Source organism: Mizuhopecten yessoensis, unplaced genomic scaffold (genome assembly GCF_002113885.1).
Source record: "Mizuhopecten yessoensis strain PY_sf001 unplaced genomic scaffold, ASM211388v2 scaffold10415, whole genome shotgun sequence".
NCBI lineage: Eukaryota > Metazoa > Mollusca > Bivalvia > Pectinida > Pectinidae > Mizuhopecten > Mizuhopecten yessoensis.
The window spans coordinates 193,580-217,146 of record NW_018408535.1 but is presented as its reverse complement, the minus strand read 5'-3'; the positions used below and the strand labels follow the sequence as shown (position 1 = coordinate 217,146).

At 37.9% G+C, this 23,567-nt stretch overlaps 1 protein-coding gene across 13 annotated transcripts in view; it reads right to left on the bottom strand.

Moving 5' to 3' along the window:
• The window catches only part of LOC110460518 (MAP kinase-activating death domain protein-like), a 119,694-nt gene that overhangs the window by 14,784 nt on the left and 81,343 nt on the right, over positions 1-23,567 (bottom strand). For 11 of the 13 annotated variants that reach the window (XM_021513467.1, XM_021513471.1, XM_021513468.1 and 8 more), the window contains 11 exons: positions 22,554-22,613; positions 19,544-19,658; positions 18,905-19,091; positions 17,726-17,932; positions 14,932-15,040; positions 12,289-12,411; positions 8,434-8,876; positions 6,469-6,628; positions 4,116-4,236; positions 2,572-2,788; positions 903-1,010 (listed from right to left, as the gene is read on the bottom strand). In XM_021513467.1, the coding sequence (XP_021369142.1) occupies positions 903-1,010; positions 2,572-2,788; positions 4,116-4,236; positions 6,469-6,628; positions 8,434-8,876; positions 12,289-12,411; positions 14,932-15,040; positions 17,726-17,932; positions 18,905-19,091; positions 19,544-19,658; positions 22,554-22,613 (1,850 nt within the window). The remainder of the gene's footprint in view (positions 1-902; positions 1,011-2,571; positions 2,789-4,115; positions 4,237-6,468; positions 6,629-8,433; positions 8,877-12,288; positions 12,412-14,931; positions 15,041-17,725; positions 17,933-18,904; positions 19,092-19,543; positions 19,659-22,553; positions 22,614-23,567) is intronic. The other 2 variants (XM_021513475.1, XM_021513474.1) reach the window with 2 other exon arrangements.

Genomic DNA, 23,567 nt, shown 5'->3' with positions numbered 1-23,567 from the left:
AAACATTTGCCCTTCACCAGAATAATCCATCTTGGCCCAGACATACTTTTGTTCTTCACATATAATTACTATGCATACTAATTTGTTAACTAATCATGATGTTCGCTGTAATGATAGATTTGCTTTCATTACGATGGTCAACTGACTCTGGGTATACATACAGTTATATAATCACCCCATACCTAAAGAGCAAGTCAAAAGGTCATATTGTACACAACTGACTGGTTAAGACTAAACATGTACCTTCAATTGTTACCGGTTCCCATTTTCCTTTGATTTTAAAAACAGAAAGAAGGACTTATGGTTAGATTTAACCAGGCATAGTGATACTTGAGCTGGTGTACATACAGTATATAGTTAACTAAAGTGGTAATATTGACAGTAATTGGTATGTATAAATAGATACTTTAACCCTTTCACCACTGTAGACCATAATGGACTCATCCAGATCAATGTATGGTAGAGTCTACTAAAGTTACCTAGGGTGAAAGGGTTAAGCGATGGAAACAGCCTTTAAAAGACAGCAAACACATAGCTGTGTAAAGTAAGTTTTAATCAACAATGTCTTTATTTTGTTTTTAGAATTAGATGAATTGTCAGGGTACAGTAAGTCTATTAAGATGAATTGTCAGGGTACAGTAAGTCTATTAAGATGAATTATCAGGGTACAGTAAGACTATTAAGATGAATTGTCAGGGTACAGTAAGTCTATTAAGATGAATTGTCAGGGTACAGTAAGTCTTTTAAGATGAATTGTCAGGGTACAGTAAGTCAATTAAGATGAATTGTCAGGGTACAGTATGTCTATTAAGATGAATTGTCAGGGTACAGGAAGTCTATTAAGATGAATTGTCAGGGTACAGTATATGTCTATTAAGAAATACTGCGAGCCTGAGACTAACCTCCATGAAGAGCATATCACCCGAATTATCACTTCCCCAGTGAACAGTGAAAGACTGTTTCTGCATAAATCGACTTCCCATTGGCTTCAGGGATATTTCATTCCCGTGCTGAAAGCAGAAAAGAATAGACATATTTTACACAATTCATGTAGTTCCGTGCAGGAATGAAGTTACTACAGTAATGAAAACAAAAATCCAATTAACAACAACAGTGACTGTCATGTGACTGTCATGTGACTCCCCGACATAGGAACATCTTGGAGTTTTCTTTACTCGACCAATGTATGAAGCTTTAACAAGACCCTTTCAGAATAATAGTTCCTAGAGTGATGATAAAATGTAAATGCAAGCGCAAATGTATATACAAACGCAATACTATATCCCCTCTGCGACCTCGCAGACAGTAATGAGGAAATAATTCAGATTCCAGCAGTGTTACAATAATTGTAGTTTCAAACCTTTTATATTTCTGTGAGTTAATAATGTAAAAAAGCTCATCTTGTTCGAGTAATAACAAAATGACATAACCAAATCTAAATACAAGCTGCATCAACTCTGGAGTAATGTAGCAGGTGAGCCATTATCTCACCATAGTCAAGGGCTAGTCTCAGATAGCAAGGACTTCCTGGGTGAGTCCAACCTTTGTGATTACATACGTATACAATGGTCATTATTGGTCAAGTATGTTTAGGACCTCCTGTCTAAAGGCTGGTCCAATGCCTACTTACCACGTTCATTGCCAGGTCTAGGACAGAATGGACATCCTGGCTGTAGGACAGTCCTATGAGTGTGACTACTTACCATGTTCATCACCAGCTCAAGGACAGAATGGACATCCTGGCTGTAGGACAGTCCTATGAGTGTGACTACTTACCATGTTCATCACCATGCAGGTCTAGGAGAGAATTGACTGTAGGACAGTCCTATGAGTGTGATTACTTACCATGGTCATCGCCAGGTCTAGGACAGAATGGACATCCTGGCTGTAGGACAGTCCTATGAGTGTGACTACTTGCCATTGTCATCGCCAGGTCTAGGACGGTATGGACATCCTGGCTGTAGGACAGTCCTATGAGTGAGACTACTTACCATGTTCATCACCATGCAGGTCTAGGAGAGAATTGACTGTAGGACAGTCCTATGAGTGTGACTACTTACCATGGTCATCGCCAGGTCTAGGACGGTATGGAAATCCTGGCTGTAGGACAATCCTATGAGTGTGACCAACTACCATGGTCATCGCCAGGTCTAGGACAGAATGGACATCCTGGCTGTAGGACAGTCCTATGAGTGTGACTACTTACCATGGTCATCGCCAGGTCTAGGACGGTATGGACATCCTGGCTGTAGGACAGTCCTATGAGTGTGACTACTTACCATGGTCATCGCCAGGTCTAGGACGGAATGGACATCCTGGCTGTAGGACAATCCTATGAGTGTGACTACTTACCATTGTCATCGCCAGGTCTAGGACGGTATGGACATCCTGGCTGTAGGACAGTCCTATGAGTGTGACTACTTACCATTGTCATCGCCAGGTCTAGGACGGTATGGACATCCTGGCTGTAGGACAGTCCTATGAGTGTGACTACTTACCATTGTCATCGCCAGGTCTAGGACGGTATGGACATCCTGGCTGTAGGACAGTCCTATGAGTGTGACTACTTACCATTGTCATCGCCAGGTCTAGGACGGTATGGACATCCTGGCTGTAGACCAGTCCTATGTGAGACTTCCCCAGTAGACGGCGCACCTTCTTCCTCAGTTCTTGCTTGTTACAGCGCATCATGACCATAAAGCTGGCCAGGTTATACAACATGGTGGACAGGAGGCGGTCTTCATCCTGTTCCAGTCTCTTCTTTTCACTGTCCCCTAGGGAGTTATACCTGCAACACAGGACAGGTAAAATTGTGCGAGCAGGTAATAACTCAAATAGGACAGTTCCATAAATGTCAGCAAAATAAAGAACAAAACATTTACGTTTAAATAAAATTTTGTTTATCCAAGAATTTTAAACTTACAGGTTGTGCTTTGAAACATGGTTTATTTTATGTCATAAATCACATCATGTTATCTAAATGTGCACATGGTCATTCAATTCTTTACACACAAGGTAATGTGTTGATGTAACCTAACTTTTCTGTCCATTGTACATCACAGTAAACATATCAAATCCTTTGTCATTGAGAATCTGAAAAAAACATGGATATACATATATATATACAGCAAGCCTCTGTTATGATAGCCACTTATTGGTTTGATAGTCTATAGCCAAACCTCTGTAACTATAGCCACTTATTGGTTTGATAGTCTATGGCCTCTGTAATAATAGCCACTTATTGGTTTGATAGTCTATAGCCAAGCCTCTGTAACGATAGCCACTTATTGGTTTGATAGTCTATAGACAAGCCTTTGTTATGATAGCCACTTATTGCTTTGATAGTCTATAGACAAGCCTCTGTAACGATAGCCACTTATTGTTTTGATAGTCTATGGACAAGCCTTTGTTATGATAGCCACTGATTGGTCTGAGAGTCTATAGCCTCTGTAATGATAGCCACCTATTGGTCTGGGAGTCTATAGCCTCTGTAATGATAGCCACCTATTGGTTTAATAGTCTATAGCCTCTGTAATGATAGCCACTAATTGGTCTGGGAGTCTATAGCCTCTGTAATGATAGCCACTTATTGGTTTGATAGTCTATATCCTCTGTAACGATAGCCACTTATTGTTTTGATAGTCTATAGCCAAGCCTCTGTTACGATAGCCACTTATTGGTTTGATAGTCTATGGACAAGCCTTTGTTATGATAGCCACTGATTGGTCTGAGAGTCTATAGCCTCTGTAATGATAGCCACTGATTGGTCTGGGAGTCTATAGCCTCTGTAATGATAGCCACTAATTGGTCTGGGAGTCTATAGCCACTGTAATGATAGCCACTGATTGGTCTGGGAGTCTATAGCCTCTGAAATGATAGCCACTGATTAGTCTGGGAGTCTATAGCCTCTGTAACGATAGCCACTGAGCATGACTGGTCTGGGAGTCTATAGCCTCTGAAATGATAGCCACTGATTAGTCTGGGAGTCTGTAGCCTCTGTAATGATAGCCACTGATTGGTCTGGGAGTCTATGGCCTCTGTAATGATAGCCACTGATTGGTCTGGGAGTCTATAGCCAAGCCTGTTATGTTTTGTTGTTACTGCTGTTACCCTACCTCTCCATCATCTCCCCTGGTCCCTGGTCCATGCCAATGATGTCCCTCTCCTGGGCCACAGCATCAAGGTAGACATCCTCCCAGAACTGCATCTGGTCCCAAAGTCGAGACCTGTCCTTGGCTGACGACAGAGGTAAATAAAGTTTAGAATACTAGGTCAAGGTTATCCAAAACCTATAGCAACAGCACATTTAATCAAACATCTGGCTACTTCTTGGTTGTGAACTATACTGATGCAATAACATTTTTCCACACATATGCATTCTTATTCAATAATCTCAAAATATTTGAATAACACTCAGACATGGCCATCTTTGAAGCAAATTACCAATATGAGTGTGTGATGATGACGTTGATCTGAAATTTTCGACATACATCATTGTTTTTGTGGTTTGGAAATGAAGCTTGAGCATTCAGCTTTTTAAAGTAGAAAGGAAATCAAATGTTTTCATTTTCAAGTGGCATACTGACACAAAATATTCCTCCCTTCAGATCACCATTCATACCAGGAGTTTCTGACTAAAGTAAAAGACTCATTTGTTCATTGAGTGGCAGCATAGTCAATAAATTTCAGGTGTTTTTTGTTTTGTTTTTTGTTTTTTTAATTTAGCAAAAAGTCTAAATTTCACATGTAGTGGTGCTAAGATCTATGATTAGGAAAGGATGCTCAACATTAATTCTATAATAAACTACTGGCTACACTTACTGATGAGTCCCTTGTACAGGAACATCAGTAAGTGTAGCCAGTAGTTCATAATAGAAATGAACCGAGAAAAGGACCGAGGGGTAGTGATTTCTATTATGAACTATAGGCTACACTTACTGACGAGTCCCTCGTACAGGTACATGCGTGAAGTCTCAGGACTGAGGGGTAGTGATTTCTATTATGAACTATAGGCTACACTTACTGACGAGTCCCTCGTACAGGTACATGCGTGAAGTCTCAGGACCGAGGGGTAGTGATTTCTATTATAAACTATAGGCTACACTTACTGACGAGTCCCTCGTACAGGTACATGCGTGAAGTCTCAGGACCGAGGGGTAGTGATTTCTATTATGAACTATAGGCTACACTTACTGACGAGTCCCTCGTACAGGTACATGCGTGAAGTCTCAGGACTGAGGGGTAGTGATTTCTATTATAAACTATAGGCTACACTTACTGACGAGTCCCTCGTACAGGTACATGCGTGAAGTCTCAGGACCGAGGGGTAGTGATTTCTATTATAAACTATAGGCTACACTTACTGACGAGTCCCTCGTACAGGTACATGCGTGAAGTCTCAGGACCGAGGGGTAGTGATTTCTATTATAAACTACTGGCTACACTTACTGACGAGTCCCTCGTACAGGTACATGCGTGAAGTCTCAGGACTGAGGGGTAGTGATTTCTATTATAAACTATAGGCTACACTTACTGACGAGTCCCTCGTACAGGTACATGCGTGAAGTCTCAGGACCGAGGGGTAGTGATTTCTATTATAAACTATAGGCTACACTTACTGACGAGTCCCTCGTACAGGTACATGCGTGAAGTCTCAGGACCGAGGGGTAGTGATTTCTATTATAAACTATAGGCTACACTTACTGACGAGTCCCTCGTACAGGTACATGCGTGAAGTCTCAGGACCGAGGGGTAGTGATTTCTATTATAAACTATAGGCTACACTTACTGACGAGTCCCTCGTACAGGTACATGCGTGAAGTCTCAGGACCGAGGGGTAGTGATTTCTATTATAAACTATAGGCTACACTTACTGACGAGTCCCTCGTACAGGTACATGCGTGAAGTCTCAGGACCGAGGGGTAGTGATTTCTATTATAAACTATAGGCTACACTTACTGACGAGTCCCTCGTACAGGTACATGCGTGAAGTCTCAGGACCGAGGGGTAGTGATTTCTATTATAAACTATAGGCTACACTTACTGACGAGTCCCTCGTACAGGTACATGCGTGAAGTCTCAGGACCGAGGGGTAGTGATTTCTATTATAAACTATAGGCTACACTTACTGACGAGTCCCTCGTACAGGTACATGCGTGAAGTCTCAGGACCGAGGGGTAGTGATTTCTATTATAAACTATAGGCTACACTTACTGACGAGTCCCTCGTACAGGTACATGCGTGAAGTCTCAGGACCGAGGGGTAGTGATTTCTATTATAAACTATAGGCTACACTTACTGACGAGTCCCTCGTACAGGTACATGCGTGAAGTCTCAGGACCGAGGGGTAGTGATTTCTATTATAAACTATAGGCTACACTTACTGACGAGTCCCTCGTACAGGTACATGCGTGAAGTCTCAGGACCGAGGGGTAGTGATTTCTATTATAAACTACTGGCTACACTTACTGACGAGTCCCTCGTACAGGTACATGCGTGAAGTCTCAGGACTGAGGGGTAGCGGAGATGTACTCAACATCTTGCCTTCAGGATAGCGGTGCCCAGAACTCAGACTGCTCTTGTTACTGAAGGTACTGGGAGATCGTGTTCTCTTGGTGTAGTTCACCATCTGTAGATTAATACCAGCAAGTCAATGTATTAAACTTAATATACAACAGACAAATCTAGAGACAAAACTCTTTAGAAGATAAAACCACAAAAAATTCATAATTAAAGATTAAAGATAGGGATTAGAACAAAACCATTTTTTTCTCAGGATATTTCTTTTATCACATTATGTACTGTGTACAAGTACATGACGTCACAGACTTACGCACTGGAGTCAAAATGGCGGCTTTTTACGTTTCAAGGTTGCATGAAAATTGTCATTTTACACAAATAAATGCCACAAATCCTGATTATGTGATAAAGAGGATCTTACTCTTGTTTTCATTTCAGAAGCTCGCTAAATTGATAAGTCCTCTGAAATAGAAACTTTGTAAACTTTGTACAAGAATTTTTTTCACCCAGTGAAAAAGAAAATACTTAAAATATTTTTTCAATTTAAAATATAAAAGAATGAGTTAATAGTACATACAAATCTCTCTCATGAGCCAAAGAATTCTCAATACAGATACAAACAACGAAAAGTTTCTCACATATAAACAATATGTATACATCTATCATGATGACGTGGGGTTTGATCCAGTCATGTTAACAGTAAATGCACCTTGAGGTAACTTTTGATCTAAACTTAATACTGATGTGTATGAAAACCAACCTTCAAAGTGAGTTTGTCATTTCACATATTTAATAGTACAGTACCTAATGTGAAAGAAATAGAATCCATCATTGCAATATGAGAAAGGTCTGTTAAGTTCTTCCTTTAGCTATTTTGTTTTTATGATCAGTCTCAAAATATAACATGCACAACAAGGAATCAAGGGTTATGTACATATCAAAATTGAGAAAGATCCCTCAAGTTATTCCTGGGAAATAGTACTAACAAACCTTCAATGTCAAAATCAAACATTTGTTTACCTTATTAGTCTCATAAGAAAATTACATCACTTTATAACTTAGGGAACCTACATCAAGAAAGATCTCTCCAGTATTTCCTGAGTAATAGCCATACCAAACCCTCCCCGTCAAAATCCAAGATGGCTGCCTGTCGGCCATTTTATTTATCTGATCAGTCTCAAAAGTTTATAACCTAGGGGAACCTACATATAAGATGTGAGAAAGATCTCTCCACGACTTCCTGAGAAAAAGCGATAATAAACCTTCAACGTCAAAATCCAAGATGGCTGCCTGTTGGCACTTTTGTTTTTCTAATCATTCTCAAAATCAAATATGCACAACTACAGACCTTGGGGAGCCTACATAACAAATTTGGGAAAAATGCCACCACTACTTCCTCAGAAAAAGCCATAACAAACCTTCATTATCAAAATCCAAGATGGCTGCCTGTCGGCCATATTGTTTATCCGATCAGTCTCAAAAGTTGCCCTGCACAACTAGGGACCAATGGGAACCTACATATGTAATTTGAGAAAGATGCCTTTGAAACTTCCTGAGAAATAGCCATAACAAACCTTCATTGTCAAAATCAGATGATGGTGGGCTAAAAAAGTGTTTCTTGCATGCAGACAAATAGATTTTGAAGACATTTCTTATATATTAACAAGGTTTATCATCTAAATTGTTTCTCACAAATATTTCTCATATACTAATGAAGGTCTCATGCAAACAGTTTCTTAATAATCACAAATATATTATTTCTCTCACAGATAAGAAAGAAAGGTTCTCACATGCAAACAAAATGGTTCCCACACCGAAACATTTCCCACATACAAGCAGTTTCCCCTCCCTAAATATAATAGAAAATAGAAGAAAATATCATGCAAATAAACATAACTTGTACATTCTACGCACCCCTGACATTTCCATTTCGCTATCTGACAATGTGCTCCTGATTGAGTGATGGTTTATCCGTTTTTTCCTCTGCCCTTCATCCTCCCCCACTGTTTCTGAGCTGCTAGACATCAGGGTACTTGCCTCTGAGTTTTCCGAGTCCACACTGAAACGTTTCCCGCCATTATCTGCAAACAAGTCTTTGTTTTTCACCATTTGGTGCATCACCTCGGAGTTTGAGGACATGACCGACTCGGAGCTCGGACCAGTTCCTGACGTAATGATGATGTCACACTTGTTTGGGGTGTTGGACTTGGCAGTGTTTTGGTTCTGGTCAACCTGTAGTGGATGTCTTCCTGTTGTGATCACCGTAGCGTGACCAGCATCAACACTTCCTTGGTGTAAAGACATTGACTGGATCTCAATGTTCTCAAACTCTTCACCGTTCACTAGTACCGGAGACCCTGAAGATAAAAACATCTCACATTTCATAGCTAACTACAAATATGTCTGGAACTGTAGAAGACATCTTTAAAATTGGAAATTCAGTCAAGCCTCAATTGATTGGACCATTAAGAAGTTCAAAGATAAAGAGGGTCTAATTTGGAACATCAGGTAAATGGTCCAAAAGCTTGACATGTTACTTTTACAATTTCTGAAGAATTGTTTTTATTAAACTTTTACAATTTTTCTTTCTTCCAAATGTAAAAGTTATGTTAACTAATAGCATTTCAACAAAATAGTAGCTATTACATATGAAACAAATGTGACATTCCTCAAAGAACAAGAGAATTAAACCCAGGCAGATTTTGGCACCACCACTTCGTTATAATCATGCATTATTGTTGAGGTATTGGCTTTCTCCAAATTTTTCTTGAACAAAAACATACATAGGTATAGTACAATGTAAACCAAGTTGCAACTTTATCCCTGATCCTTGTTTATGCAAGTTGAAGCCTGCACATCTAGAGGTCATACATACCCTAGCATGATCCCTTAAGTAATTACTCTCCAAAAAAATAGGCAAAATACAAGATGGCCTGTAGGCCATTTGCATTTTTGACTCACCCAATTCAAGGCAGGTACAGCTAGAAACTAAGAGGAACTTTTAAACCATGTTCTATCATGATCGCTTGTAAAAGCGGTAACAATCTTGAAATGAAAAATCCAAGATGGCTGCATGGTTGCCATTTTGTTATTCAAGTTCATCTTGAATCGTAGCATTCAAAATTTGGGGTAAATGCACAATACCAATCATTACGATCAAGTACTTTTCAAGAAATAGCTATAACAAACTTGACATGCTGTATCCATACAAATCCAAAATAGTCTAGTGGCAATTTGTTTTTCAAATCATCCAAAATTGAATCTGTTACAGGTGGACGGACTGATGGACAGATGGACGCAGGACCACAGACAAAAAAGTGATCTGATTTTGTAATGTTTTATGTCTGAGCTTATTAAATTAGTTGATATGACAACAAATATTTTTTACAAATACATTGAACTTTATTTAATAAGTATAATAGGTTTACTGGCATTGTCAAAAAAGTTGTTTCATAAATTTTAAGCAAAATGTTTGAAAAAACATAAATTGAAAAACACGTAATCATGCAGCTGCTAAATTGGTAACTCCAGAAGAACAAACATTTCTGATTCACGTTAACATTTCAACCCTATCGCACTGCGCATCCTTACACCTGGAATGTAGTTACCTGTGTGATACAGTGTAGATGCTAGGCACTACAAGCAGTCTACAGGTTTTTAACATAGTTAGGTCTATCCAGACCATTTGATTTTTAAACAAAATTTTACGGATTTAAATTTTCAGCACAACATTTGTTTGTTCCTAAACAAAGAAGTATTTTTATATACATGACACTAGTTATCCCGTGTTATCACCATGACACTAGTTACCCCGTATTATCACCGTGACACTAGTTACCCCGTGTTATCACCATGACACTAGTTACCCCGTATTATCACCGTGACACTAGTTACCCCGTGTTATCACCGTGACACTAGTTACCCCGTGTTATCATCGTGAGTACTAGTTATCCCGTATTATCACCAGTCATTTAACATACTGAATCTCTGCTGCAAACCTGAACCTTACTTTTATCTTGATCATGTTTTTTAATTCTTTGGACTGAAATTCAACAAGATATCAAATGTATCGCATTAAGTTTTGTTAGTGAAACCACATGCTTTACAAAAAAAGGCAATTATGAAAACCACCACCAAAGAAATGATTAAGCAAATGAAATGCATATTGAGTAGGCCATCGACAGCACTCATGCTACTTACAAAATAATTTATAAAACAAAATTTTACATAATCAATTTATCAATTTAAACAAGTATCAGCTTATTTCAAGACATACAGACATACTGACACATACAAGCTTTCCAATATTACACAGCATCAGAAGATAATGAACTGCTTCGGAGGGACCGGTTAGTCAACAGTAAGTATGATCAGCTGGCAATGTTAGACAACAGATTTAAACACCGAGCTCGTCTCCAGGGATCTCTGTCATCAAGTCTGACGTAACACATCTCTGTCATCAAGTCAAACGTAACACATCTCTGTCATCAAGTCGGACGTAACACATCTCTGTCATCAAGTCAGACGTAACACCATTCAAACACGTTTTTGTCTTTGTTTTGTCATATAGGAATGTCCAACTGCTGCACAACGGGACTGTGGCAGGTTTCTATATACCTCTGTAGTGAACATCCAGAGATCTCATATAGATGTTGTTATGGGTCTCCACATTGAAATTATCTGAATATTATAAAATTCACAAATTAATCTTTTGTAGATTTGAATTACATGTATATAACTAACCTAGCTACAAAGATGAAGACAAGTATCAAAACATCCTGGACTCTCTCATACTAAATACACAATGTTTATATCAAAACATCCTGGACTCTCATACGGTCTAAATACACAATGTTTATATCAAAACATCCTGGACTCTCTCATAGTCTAAAAACACAATGTTTATATCAAAACATCCTGGACTCTCATACAGTCTAAATACACAATGTTTATATCAAAACATCCTGGACTCTCATACAGTCTAAATACACAATGTTTATATCAAAACATCCTGGACTCTCATACAGTCTAAATACACAATGTTTATATCAAAACATCCTGGACTCTCATACAGTCTAAATACACAATGTTTATATCAAAACATCCTGGACTCTCTCATACAGTCTAAATACACAATGTTTATATCAAAACATCCTGGACTCTCATACAGTCTAAATACACAATGTTTATATCAAAACATCCTGGACTCTCATACAGTCTTAATACACAATGTTTATATCAAAACATCCTGGACTCTCTCATACTAAATACACAATGTTTATATCAAAACATCCTGGACTCTCTCATACTAAATACACAATGTTTATATCAAAACATCCTGGACTCTCATACAGTCTAAATACACAATGTTTATATCAAACATCCTGGACTCTCATACAGTCTAAATACACAATGTTTATATCAAAACATCCTGGACTCTCTCATACAGTCTAAATACACAATGTTTATATCAAAACATCCTGGACTCTCTTATACTAAATACACAATGTTTATATCAAAACATCCTGGACTCTCTCATACAGTCTAAATACCTAATGTTTATATAAAATGTCTTGAGATATGTAAAATGTCCACAATTCCTGAGAAAACATGAAATAGTCGATGTCAGACTTTTAGTGAATAAGTACCCATAACAACATACAACGAGGCCTACACAAGCCAAGCAAGCGACTGAGGGAGGGGAGTAAGCGTTGGGGTGGGGACAGGCACTGGGGTTAAGCGGTGAAGGTGCAAGGGGAGGATACCAACCTGATCCTGTGCTATTACTAGAAGTGGAGTGATCAGAATAATGGGTAGGTACAGGCCGCTCCGCCCGGGTCCAGCCGGGACATGTGTGACCTACAGCGGGCAATAAACCAGCACGGTGAGAGCCTGCCAACCAATCAAATCACTCGGTCCAAATATGCTCAAAGTACAACACAGCAAATGATAAGCTAAGCAGCAAATAATAGTATGAAATAAAAACAGCAAAAAATGGACAAACGATCTCCCAAGTCCCAATACCTGAAGACACTAGAAAATGTTGTTAGTCTTTTTATCAAAGCATTCATCTGGTTCAGACTATTAGTTAATAAAGAAGAATGACCAGAGTGAACAATGATCTTTATAACTCTACAAGTATATGTCATATATAAATAAAAAATATGGTGTTAATTCTACATAATATACAGGTGGCAAGACTTGGGAAAGAAATAATATATCATAGAGGTAGATGCTTCTTAAGCTTTCAAAAGGTAAATTGTATGATTTATGAAGCTACTACGATTACATAATTGCTTTCTTTTCGTAGAATGTATTCTGTTTTTTTCATTGAGGGAGGACTGGGTATTTGATCCAATAAACAGAAACACATAATGCGTCAAACAGAACATTAAAAGCTAAATATGAAGTAATGCGAAAGCTGCTGATCATAACCAACAGGAGTTACTTGGCCAGAAGCTAGTGCCACTTGACCAGAAGCTAGTGCCACTTGACCAGAGGCTAGTGCCACTTGACCAGAAGCTAGTGCCACTTGACCAGAAGCTAGTGACACTTGACCAATAGCTAGTGACACTTGACTAGAAGCTAGTAACACTTAACCAGAAGCTAGTGACACTTGACCAATAGCTAGGGACACTTGACCAGAAGCTAGTAACACTTAACCAGAAGCTAGTGCCACTTGACCAATAGCTAGTGACACTTGACCAATAGCTAGTGACACTTGACCAGAATCTAGTGCCACTTGACCAGAAGCTAGTGACAGTTGCCCAGAAGCTAGTGACACTAAACCAGAAGCTGGTGACACTTGACAAATAGATAGTGAAACTTGACAAGAAGCTAGTGACACTTGACCAATAGCTAGTGCCACTTGATCAGAAGCTAGTGACACTTGACCAGAAGCTAGTGGCACTTAACCAATAGCTAGTGACACTTGACCAGAAGCTACTGACACTTGACCAATAGCTAGTGACACTTGACCAGAATCTAGTGCCACTTGACCAGAAGCTAGTGACAGTTGCCCAGAAGCTAGTGACACTAAACCAGAAGCTGGTGACACTTGACCAATAGCTAGTGCCACTTGATCAGAAGCTAGTGACACTTGACCAGAAGCTAGTGGCACTTAACCAATAGCTAGTGACACTTGACCAATAGCTAGTGACACTTGACCAATAGCTAGTGACACTAGACCAGAAGCTAGTGACACTTGACCAGAAGCTAGTGGCACTTAACCAATAGCTAGTGACACTTGACCAATAGCTAGTGACACTAGACCAGAAGCTAGTGACACTTGACCAGAAGCTAGTGACACTCGACCAATAGCTAGTGACACTTGACCAGAAGCTACTGACACTTGACCAATAGCTAGTGACACTTGACCAATAGCTAGTGACACTTAACCAGAAGCCAGTGACACTTGACCAATAGCTAGTGACACTTAACCAGAAGCTAGTGACACTTGACCAATAGCTAGTGACACTTAACCAGAAGCCAGTGACACTTGACCAATAGCTAGTGACACTTGACCAGAAGCTAGTGACACAATAACATTTAGCAGTATGCATTCAGAACATGGACAGCTGCATGCGTGAATGTATTGTCAGGAATTTCTCAATTACTTTTACTTTTCTTTCAAATGACCTCAACCTGGTCTCTTTTTTAAACTTCACCCACATCTTAAGTAACATATCACGGTCATAATCCAAATTTACAGCCAATTCAAATTAAACACCAGTAATAAATAGACTTGTTCAAGCAGATCATTTTAACACATATTTATTATTGCTTTGGTTTGGTTTGGTTTAGTATTGTTTAACGTCCTATCAACAGCTGTGGTCATTTAAGGACGGCCCATGCAATGGATAGTTTTGAGAATAAATGTTTAGTTCTAATTTCTCCCCCTTATTTAATTAAGGATTATGTTTGTGTTAGCTGTAAATCATATCTATGGTATTCAATATATATCTATTATACATTGCAAACAGACATGCCTTTTTAATTATCAAAATACAGTGAATGATCTAATATACATTTTATTATAATTATGCAGGCATGCTTTTTTTACAAATCAGTAATGATAAAATATTTGCACCTTTAAGGATATATAACACATGCAATAGTGAAGGCTAATATTTGAAAAGCTGACTAAAACAAGGCTATCTATCTATTTTTTTAAATGCCAACAAAAAAATAAGTCTTTCACGTCTCAACTTTAAATAAAAAAATTAAAGCGAATAGTCTTTATCATACTGATTGACAAGAAGCTGAAAGAGAGTGGAGGCAGAGATAAAAATTGACTACAGTGATAAATTATATACAAGCTTATACAAAGAGGCTCCAAACCAAAGAAACAAAAGAGTGTATAAGTATATTGATATATAAGTTATTAATGTGCAATTCAAAGAGAGTTCCTACCAAGGGCAGCAACCATGTGTTCTTCGTGCAGACTGTGGGACTCTGACTTCTGAGGAGAACCTTCGCTGCGTGATGACAAACTCTCGTGACTGCCATAGGGAGAGTTGATCTACAATGATTAGTATTGGGTGCCAGGCGGTTACGTAATCACAAGATGCTTCCATACAAACAACATGTAATAATAAACAATTTGAGGTTCTTATAAACCGCTTTATCACAACCGAGTTGTAGGTCGTCTCAAAGCGGTTCACAAATTATTATCCTTGGTTATAGGGCCTTTGCACCCAGCCAATATCTTTCTCAACTCCCTTGGGAGCATACAGCCGGTGCTGCCATTTCGGCACTCACAGCTAGCATTCTACAATTCTAGCACTGCCCAACTACATACTCATTTACAGCTGAGCAGACTGGAACAAGCGGAGTAAAGTATCTTGCTCAAAGATACAACACAGTGCCATTCCGTGACTCTAACCTACAATCCTTGGTCAAGAGGCAGACGTCCTACCACTAGACTACCGTGCCTACTATCAACATCACACACAAATCACCCCTTCATGTAGCCTTATCACCCCTAGCCAGCTTGTAGAACTTCAGTACACTGTATCAATATAATCTGAATCAGACCTATAATTAGGAACACAACCATCGTTTGTCAGAAAATTCTGAGATAGTGTCACAACATTTTGCAAAGTTTTGATTTAAGAAAGATTAAAACGTCTGTAAGACATTGACGGCCCTGTGGTTGACCTATATATCGCAACAGCCACCTTTGTGTTGATTTACCTAATTTCTCTTTAGTGAAGAAGAGGTAAAACAACTCAAACAAACAACTGGTACTGAGCCTGGACCCTGAAATATGAACTCATCTGGGGTACTCCTATTCTTGGCAATGAACTGTGATGCGACAAAACAGACAATGGATAACAATAAATGCACCTCTCATAAAATGGCAAAGGCATAACAGATATGCAAAAACCGAAGTACATCAGGTCCATTCCAGAACAATGTGCAGGATCTGCTGTTACACATACAAGTCATCATTAGAACATATCAAAGCAAACACCGATCAGGTGCTCAAGGTTATCAGCCTAGACAATTAAACAACTGTTGTCATTTCAGAGGTGTACAACTTCCTATTTAGTGTACTAGTCCACAGAGGTGTACAACTTCCTATTTAGTGTACTAGTTCACAGAGGTGTACAACTTCATATTTAGTGTTCTAGTCCACAGAGGGGTACAACTTCATATTTAGTGTTCTAGTCCACAGAGGTGTACAACTTCCTATTTAGTGTACTAGTCCACAGAGGTGTACAACTTCATATTTAGTGTACTAGTCCACAGAGGTGTAAAACTTCCTATTTAGTGCACTAGTCCACAGAGGTGTACAACTTCCTATTTAATGTACTAGTCCACAGATGTGTACAACTTCCTATTTAGTGTAGTAGTCAACAGAGGTGTACATCTTCCTATTTAGTGTACTAGTCCGCAGAGGTGTACAACTTCATATTTAATGTACTAGTTCACAGAGGTGTACAATTTCATATTTAGTGTTCTAGTCCACAGAGGGGTACAACTCCCTTTTTAGTGTACTAGTCCACATAGTTGTACAACTTCCTATTTAGTGTATTAGTCAACAGAGGTGTACATCTTCCTATTTAGTGTACTATTCCACAGAGGTGTACAACTCCCTATTTAGTGTACTAGTCCACAGAGGCGTACAACTTCCTATTTAGTGTACGAGTCCACAGAGGTGTACAACTTCCAATTTAGAGTGCTAGTCCACACAGGTGTACAACGTCCTATTTAGTGTACTAGTCCACAGATGTGTACAACTTCATATTTAGTGTACTAGTCCACAGATGTGTACAACTTCATATTTAGTGTTCTAGTCCACAGAGGTGTACAACTTCATATTTAATGGACTAGTCCACAGAGGTGTACAACTTCCTATTTAGAGTACTAGTCCACACAGGTGTACAACGTCCTATTTAGTGTACTAGTCCACAGAGGTGTACCACTCCCTTTTTAGTGTACTAGTCAACAGAGGTGTACAACTTCCTATTTAATGTACTAGTCCACAGAGGTGTAAAACTTCCTATTTAGTGCACTAGTCCACAGAGGTGTACAACGTCCTATTTAGTGTACTAGTCCACAGAGGTGTACAACTTCCTATTTAGTGTACTAGTCAACAGAGGTGTACATCTTCCTATTTAGTGTACTAGTCCACAGAGGTGTACAACTCCCTTTTTAGTGTACTAGTCCACAGAGGTGTACAACTTCCTATTTAGTGTACTAGTTCACAGAGATGTACAACCTCATATTTAGTGTACTAGTTCACAGAGGTGTACAACTTCATATTTAATGTACTAGTCCACAGGCAGATTTCTTAATTTGTTCAAGCCCACTCCTTTTTCCATAGTAAAGATTGAAATTTGTTACTAGCCCCTGATGCCGGGCTAGTAGGATTGTACACGCCCACATTCTCCCACATTTAGTTAAGTTTGTTAGTCCTATACAGTGATGCAATCAGATCATGCAGCCAGTTATCATTCTGTTATTAAAAGTAACAAAATCATCATCATTATGCATTCAAACTCTGTTTCATTCTGAAATCAAGGAGAACATGTTACATTCAAACTCTGTTTCATTCTGAAATCAAGGATAACATGTTACATCATGCTTATACTTAATGTATTTGTATCCTGGATCATGCATGTTGTAATTTTCTCCTTATAAAAGAGATGCCTTGTTTTAATAGACAGCAGGCAGGAGTAAGAGATCCAAGGTGACCTACCTCGGGGGTGACACTGGTGTCGCTACGGTTACTGCTACCCGTCCCTTGAATGATCTCCTTGGCCCAGTAGTGCGTGTGAGCAATCTCCAGCACCATAAACGCACTGGCCATGCCTCCTATTCCATGGTTCTGGTAAGTGTGCTCCAGCCCGTGTACAATAGCCTTCATCAAGGTCATCATGCCCTTGAACACCTGCTTTGTCATTGACTGTAACAGATAAATTTATTGATCAGATAAACAAACAAAACCTTTACAGTAGTGGATTTCAATCATCACAACAGGGAACCTCAATAAATACAGCGTAAGTACTGAAATGTTACAACAGAGTATCTCAAACAAATCATTTTTTAGTTTTATATTAAATAAAAAAAACTAGATTTGACCTTTGACTTTAGTTTGTGATCTAGAACTTTATTGGCTGAGGATCATTATCCCATGAAACACCTGGTTTTGACCTTTGACTTTAGTTTGTGACCTAGAACTTGATTGGCTGAGGATCATTATCCCATGATACACCTGGTTTTGACCTTTGACTTTAGTTTGTGATCTAGAACTGTATTGGCTGAGGATCATTATCCCATGAAACACCTGGTTTTGACCTTTGACTTTAGTTTGTGATCTAGAACTTTATTGTCTGAGGATCATTATCCCATGAAACACCTGGTTTTGACCTTTGACTTTAGTTTGTGACCTAGAACTGTATTGGCTGAGGTTCATTATTCCATGAAACACCTGGTTTTGACCTTTGACTTTAGTTTGTGACCTAGAACTTGATTGGCTGAGGATCATTATCCCATGAAACACCTAGATTTGACCTTTGACTTTAGTTTGTGACCTAGAACTTGATTGGCTGAGGATCGTTATCCCATGAAACACCTGGTTTTGATGGTTCACATGTGTATAATTAAGTTTCATAAATATCTTTTCATAAAGAAAATATCATTTTCTGCAAAAGATGAAATATACAAAGATAGTACTATCAGTGAATTTGTTTTTGGTTACTGCCGAATACAGTCTGTTTCTCTCAGCTAAAAAGTGCCTTATTTTCCCAAAATGACCAAAAACTGAAGAATATATTCCCAATTTCTATACAAATAATGCTATATTTTCCCTAATTCATAAAGGACCAGACTGTTGTTAAATTAAGGTAGCATCTATAGAAGTAATAAATATTATTACTGCATCCTCCAAGTGCTGTGTATCATCATTTAGTTTTTTGTCCAGGTTTTTGTTCAGACGGCTGACCATGAAGTTGCGATAGTTTTCATCCTCCATGAGTCGTCTTATGCGTCCTAGTTTGAGCCAGCTCACTCCCTGTCCATCAAGTACATTGGTAACAATGTCTTTGAGGAACTGTTGATTCTCACTGGCAAAACAAATAATAGAAATCAATGTTATGTCAGTATATAAGGAAAGGACAGCATGCAGATTCAGTCTTTATGGTGTTTAAAAAAAAACCCAACAGGAATATAGAGAAACAGAAATCTGAGTCGTCTATAATTTACAAGCACCTCTGTTAACACTCATGACCAGGGCCGTTTTCGTTTAAACGGTTAAACCGGTCGGACCACTGTTGTTCGTTTATTAAATAAGGTCAAACCTAGTAATCTGATGCTGCTTTCAGGCGAGCCTTGACAAAACCTTGCAAGGCCTGCATACACATTTGCGGGTCCGCCAGGGGTTATACCCGAAATTGTTACATTTATAAACGGTCAAACCGGTGGTTCCGCATAAACGAACAGGCCCCATGTTAACCGGTAATATTTTTCATAAGACAGTTTTATCAGGAGTTACCTCCCCTTGACCGTATATACCTACCTATTGGATGCACCTCGTGAGTCCGAGGAGCTTGTCTGTTTAGTTGAATCCTTCTGTTTGCGGGGTGTAGCATGCTTTACAAGGCCAGATTTTTCCACCAGAGCCTTACGATTTCCTGGTTATAACAAACAATTGGTTACTTCTTAGGAAGAAATGACAATTTCATAAAAATGTATATCCTGATTCAAAAATTCAAAAATTGAAAACTTTAAAAGAAACAGCTATAGAAAAGAGAGTTAAAGACATACATACAGATGTTGCATGGAAGATATGTGGATATATTTGTAATGATTATGTAAAGTTACTTTTACCAAAAACTCAAATTTACTTCATTTTCTATGTACCAGTCATACAGTATTATATTTAATCCAGTGGCCTTGACCTTCGAAATGGGTGAACATGGAGGCTGGGCTTATTCTTTTTATTTTTATTTTTTATTTTTTATTTTTTCAAATTTTTACATTAGTATACAATACAGTTACAATATATATACATAACATGACATAACACAAACATATATAAAGACATACACACACTCATTCATTATCATACAAACATCAATACAATTATCAGAAAGGAAAGGTAGGATTGTTGAAAATTTGTATTACATTTTGAATTTCTAAGCTAGCTGTCAGTGTGAGCGTAATCAATATTTACATTTACTCAATACAACAAATATATTTATAAATTGATAAGTTACTTATGGTAAATCAGTCGTAATTTCAAGTTTGGGTGTTTCAAAAAAAGTTTTGCCATTTGGCCCATTCTCTTTGAAACTGGTCTAAGTAGCTTTCTCCCTTACTTCTAGCAATGTATTTTTGAGTTGTATATGTATCTTTTAGTGTATTTTTCAGGGCAATAATGCAGAGTTCGTTCCTGAGGCACCTTGCTTTGTAGATATATTGTTTTATTGTAAAGATGATCATATTATCCACTTTTCTGTTTATTCCATTCTGATATGTACCAAAAAGAAAAGATTTCTTATTAAATTCAAATGGAATGAACAGTGAATTCAACAAATTTTCTAAGTTAACAAGTAAAATTTGAACTTTTTCACAGTTCCATAGCGTATGCTCTATCGTTTCAATTTCTGTTTTACAAATAATACAATAAGGACTGTCTACTAACCCAACTTTAAATAAATATGAATTTGTTGTAAGAATATGGTGATTAACCCTAAATTGAAACCATTGCAATTTTGTATTTTTTGTTACAGAAAAAGGGAGTTTAAAAATCATTTTCCAATAACCTTCATCAAATTCAAATTGTTCATTCCATTTTTTTGTTCCACTTGCAATTATACCATTTTTACTAAGCACATTATAAAAATCTTTTGTACCTTTCTGTTTTTTAGCAAATATTTGTAATTTTCTTGGAATATAGGATAGTCTATTTTTGGATGGGTCAAGTTACACCGACTGCAAAGCTCCTTTATAGCTGTAACAATTCCGTGATATTGTAAGAAATTTGCTCTAACACCAAATTTTTCTCTTAATTAAAAAAAACTGAAGAAGTTGTTGTTATCCTTTTTTAAGTCATTAACTACTACAACTCCCTTCCTATACCAATCCTTATAAAAAACACTATTATTATCTATTTTGATTTTTTCGTTTAACCATATAGGCATGTCGGAGATCTGTTTTGAATCTGTATATTTTTCCTCAAGAATAGTAAGATTTTTCCATGCAAGAAAGACATCTTTCCAGAAAAGATTTTTACAGTTATTATGACAAAAGGAAATATAGTCTAGTCCACAGCTTATTCTTGAACATGATCCCACTTTTCACACAGAAAACATTTCACAACAAGAGGCCCATGGGCCTTAAGGGTCACCTGATATATTTATACAGAGAGTTGATTTTTGTTTTTAACATGAACAGAAATATTATTCAAAGTGACAAAAAACAATAAAACCACCTTATTCAATATCTAGCATGCAGATTTAAGACTGAAAAGTATTTGAAACTAGCACCTCTGATTCTAAAGAAGGAAAATGAAGAAATTTTATTTTAGCACACAGACTTTCATTGGGCCCCACCCTACAGCCTTTGGGAGTGGGGTGGCTCAAAATTTACAAAGTATCAAACTGTCAACTTAGGGTTATAATTCCAATCAAGTTATCAACATGTAATATTCAAAGTATCATTTGCCATTATAAACCATAACAAATTTTGCCCCCCTCCTTCCCCAGGGGGAAACGCGAGACCCTAGGGTCATGAAATTCACAATTTTGGTAAAGCACCTTAAGACCCTTCCATCTATGAAGAGTATTTGATTCTACCATATCTGGGTCTTGAGAAGAAGATTTTTTTGAAATTTCAGTCAATTCAACCCTTTTTGGCCCCATCCATCAGCCCTGGGGGTCAGTCAGGGCTGATATGTGCATACCATCAAACTGCTATCAAATACTGATAACGCTAACCCAAATTGAATTACTTCCAATGGCAATTAAACAAATGTTAGTCCAAAATGTGATTTCCCTATGTAAACTATAGTAAAATTTACCCCCTCCCCAGGGGGAAACGTGAGACCCTAGGGTCATGAAATTCACAATTATAGTAAAGCACCTCAAGACCCTTCTATCTATGAAGGGTATTTGATTTTACCATATCTGGATCTTCAGAAGAAGATTTTTGAAAATTTAATCAGTTTTACCCTTTTTTCGCCCAGCCCCTCAGGCCCCTGGGGGCTGGGGACCATATTATTCACAATTTTAGTTGTCCTTTAGCCATGGAAGGTTTCTGCAAAATTTCATTGAAATTGGTTCAGGGGTTTTAGAGAAGAAGTCGAAAATGTAAATTGTTTACTGTCACTTGAGACTTTGTCTCGGGTGACCTAAAAAAATCTAAGTGAGTAGAGGCCCAATGGATATAACCCACGACCACCCCCATTTCTCCTCATCCCACTTTGCTCATGAATTGGCAAGATGGTTTTTTACTCTGGCAAAATATCTGATGGGAAGGAAATGACATCCACACTGGCAGCAAGTACTGATGGGAACGGTCCTTACCTAGTGGAGCAAATGGTTTGGTAGGCTTCTGATGGTGGGATTGTGGACTCCTGGTTGAGCCTGAAAACAAACAGCAAGGGCGATATTTATAATGTATACCGAGATGTTATAATATTACAGCATTCACTAAAGTTCTGTGGGCTTCACAGAAAGTGTTTGTTTGACCTGAAGTCTGAAGTTCCATGTACAAAACTATTTACAAACAACATCAATGTTTTCAGATCACAAACATTTCTTTTAAAATATTATTCCATTTTTGATTATATCAATGATCACCATGTGAAAATAAATGTTTTCACATTCAATTAACAGTTCTACATCAACAAACACCTTGAACTAAATCTCAAATACATTTATCTTCAGATAAGATACAAAGCTGTCAGAGAAAAGGTTACCCATATCACCAACCAAACACCATAGCAATACTCAAAGTACATGCTGTTGCTAAGATACTGGACCATTTCAAAAGGTTCCTTGGTGTGGTATATCTATATGTATTCACCCTTAATAACTACATATATGTGGTCTACTTGTGTAGCTTATTTTCATACAATTTAGAACTTTCAGTTAGTATTTAGTATACAAGTTGATAGATGCCAATCTTTATGAAGTCTAGAAAAGATCCCATCACCAGATGCTCAGTAAACCCGTGCTTTTCAAAAAACATATTCAATAGAAATCATTGTATATAACTGGTGTTCCCAGGCAGTTGTATCATGTCAGCATTAATTTAACTCGATAATGAATCACGCCTATAGCAGATTAACTTCTTACATAGTTCTGTATTTGATGTAGTTTTTTAGGGAAAACCACGGGAATTATTAAAACAGACTGCTCCATTTCTATTTCTGTTATATTTACACTCCAGGGACTACAGAGCTTTAGTGGAGTCAGTTATTTGTTCCCCTCAGGTTTGGTATACATGTTTCTTTAACAACTGTACTTTGAAATGTTCATCCACCAGTTAATCTATACCTAATACTGATATCTATTTCTATTATAAAACTCAAACAT